Below are 2,656 nucleotides of genomic sequence, written 5' to 3'. Positions count from 1 at the left end.
GGAATCCATCTTTATGTCTTAGATTACTTGTTACATTCGTTACTTGTTACGTCTTAGCTATATATACTAATGGAGAGCTCTTGTTAGCTGCCACCTGATAACACTGTGCCAGTTAGGAGAGGGATGGATTTAGAAGTTTCAATGGGGAGAGCAAAGGCCCTATACAATGCTACCAGGGTACCCAGCACCATGTCCTGAGGCAGCTGGAGTATGCTGATGGGAAATGTTGAACGTCTGCTTCCATCCCTTTTTCTCTCCCTAACAGCACCATGATTACTCTGAGTTTCAGTATGTGCTTCCCCCTAGTTGGATTCCTAGTCTGGAAAGTAGGTAATTTTATTTCAAAAGGGGAAGAGTCAGTTCCTTTTTTTTTTTCTTTTATCCCATCTGAAATGCCACTGAAGACAGTTCTGTTTTGCTGAAAACTTCATCTTGTGGTTCAACAGTGCAAATACTGGCCTCAGAGGTGGGCTGCTGAGCACATCTCCCTCATAAAGAGGTCGCATCTCCAAAGATGCCTCTACCCATGGCTATCTGAGTCTGAATGAGCATGGGTGTACGCAGTGTAGGAGCACAGGTTCATTGCCTGAACGCAGTCATCTAATACCATCTCTGATGGCCTCGAATAGCTGGCAGCACAGCACATGGGTGGGATGGGATTCAGGGGAGACCTGCAGCATTTAGGGGTGGTGGGAGGAGACAGTGAATGATACATTACCGCAAATAAAATGGCATTAGACAGATATGTTTTAGCCACTGCAGCCTGTCATAGATATTTCACAAACATTCAGTGAAAGTAACACCATTTATATTTTACAGATGTCTTCTTTCCTTCCACTTCACCTTGGATGACGGCCTTCCTCGTAATTTTATTTCTTAATATAGCAGTTCTTGTTGCTGTGGGTTATAAACTAAACAGTGAGTATTTCCAGCTACAACAGTTGATATGGCAGTCTTCATCTACAATGCAAAACACAGTTAATGAAAACTTAAATAACATTTTAACATCAGATTCAGAAAGAAACATATGGGAATGAGAGGGAGAGAGAAAAAAGTAGCAGATGTATAGTTAAAAGTAGAGTATAGGTGGGGGCTGCATGTGTGTGAATGTACAGAGAATCTATTACAGGGAGGTCGCTCCTATGAGAAGCCATTTTGGATAATCACAGATATTTACATGCATAGAATATGATTTTAGCTTTTAGAATAGTGGTTTTGTGAAAAAATTCTCATTTTAAAATAAGAAAGTTTGAAATTATACTTCAATACACTCAATAGACATGTTGTTTAAAAGATGAAAAAAACCTAAAACTTTTCTTCGTTTTTCCAGGTAGTTTTACACAATCCCGTAAAGCAGGTGAGTAATGAAGAAGCTAAATAAAAACCCACATCAACATATTTTAGGAGAAAAATTTATGCTTCTGAGCCAGCAATGGTCTTGGAAGCAGTTTTATAGGTGTGATAATAGTACAGGCATGATCAATATTTAAGTATTTCTGCTTTTCAGAGCTTCACCAGGGTGAAGTGGGGGTATTTGGACACTGCTCAGCTCTGAGTATTGCCACTGCGGCTTAAGCAGGAAGCTTTGCTTCTTTCACTCATAGACAGATCTCGTTGTTTGCATAGACAAATTGGGGCACTCTCCTGCGGTGTAGACTCCAATACAACAATGCAGTCAATGGCTTGTGTGGCTCCAGAGCTCACTCAACTGTTCCTCAAGACAAGAATAAAAAATATACATATATACTGAAATATCAACATCAGCTGATGAATCCAACACAAACGGTTATTTATCTGCCTGCCTATTTGTATGTGGAATTTCTCCTTGCTTCTAGCATTTCTCCAGATGTGAGGTTATAGAAGGGTATCTTCAGTAAATGGTTGCTGTTCCAATAGCTCTTTTTTTCTTTGGGTACTTCTAAGGTCTTCTGGTATTGAAATAACTGTCTGTTAAAATGAATTAGTTGTTCTACAGAACTAGCATTCCAGATCTTTTGACTGGTAGAGTTTATTTTTTATTGTTGTGAGATAGTGAGAAAGTGAATAATTAATATTGCAATTTTTTTTTTTTTTTCCAGTAAGATTGAGGAAGGACCTGGTAAAAGGTAAATGCTCCTTGAAAACGGTCAGGCTATCTTGAAAACATAAAATCAAAGACACTTCTCTGGGGCATTTTGATTTCTTGGTCATGAATCTCAAAAGTAGCAGTTCTTACTAACATAAAGGATTTGATGACAATCAGTCACATTGCCCTTTTTAATTAAATATATTGACGCCTTCATAGGTAGCCTGGAGTAGAGTAAATCCCTTAGGATAATCCTCTGATGCTTGCAAGATGGTGAACAGACTGATACACCATGATCTAATACGATTGCACTAATATTTTGAGGTGTAACCTTATCAATGCTGTAATAGCTCTGAAAATGCCATTGTTCTATGCCCGGTTTATGCTCCATTTTATGCATGGCTGGATCACTGTAATCTATGTATTCTGATCTTGTGCCTCCTCTGTTTTAACCTGCCAATAATTCCCAAGATTATTAGAGAAAAATAAAATTAAATAACAAGCCTTGACCTGTTTACTGTTAAATTACATCCCATGGCTTTGACTCTGATTCAGACAATTTAGCCTGAAGAAACAAGTATCAATTCCTGC

At 38.5% G+C, this 2,656-nt stretch overlaps 1 protein-coding gene across 1 annotated transcript in view; it reads left to right on the top strand.

Moving 5' to 3' along the window:
- Positions 1-2,656, top strand: part of LOC104288313 (butyrophilin subfamily 3 member A2-like) — an 8,833-nt gene that overhangs the window by 4,714 nt on the left and 1,463 nt on the right. Inside the window, exon 3 of the mRNA XM_009887097.1 lies at positions 1,331-1,357. Within this exon, the coding sequence (XP_009885399.1) occupies positions 1,331-1,357 (27 nt within the window). The remainder of the gene's footprint in view (positions 1-1,330; positions 1,358-2,656) is intronic.

Source organism: Charadrius vociferus, unplaced genomic scaffold (assembly GCF_000708025.1).
Source record: "Charadrius vociferus isolate BGI_N301 unplaced genomic scaffold, ASM70802v2 scaffold226, whole genome shotgun sequence".
In the NCBI taxonomy this organism is placed as follows: Eukaryota; Metazoa; Chordata; class Aves; order Charadriiformes; family Charadriidae; genus Charadrius; species Charadrius vociferus.
The sequence above is the reverse complement of the archived record's forward strand: the minus strand, read 5'-3'. Positions and strand labels throughout refer to the sequence as shown.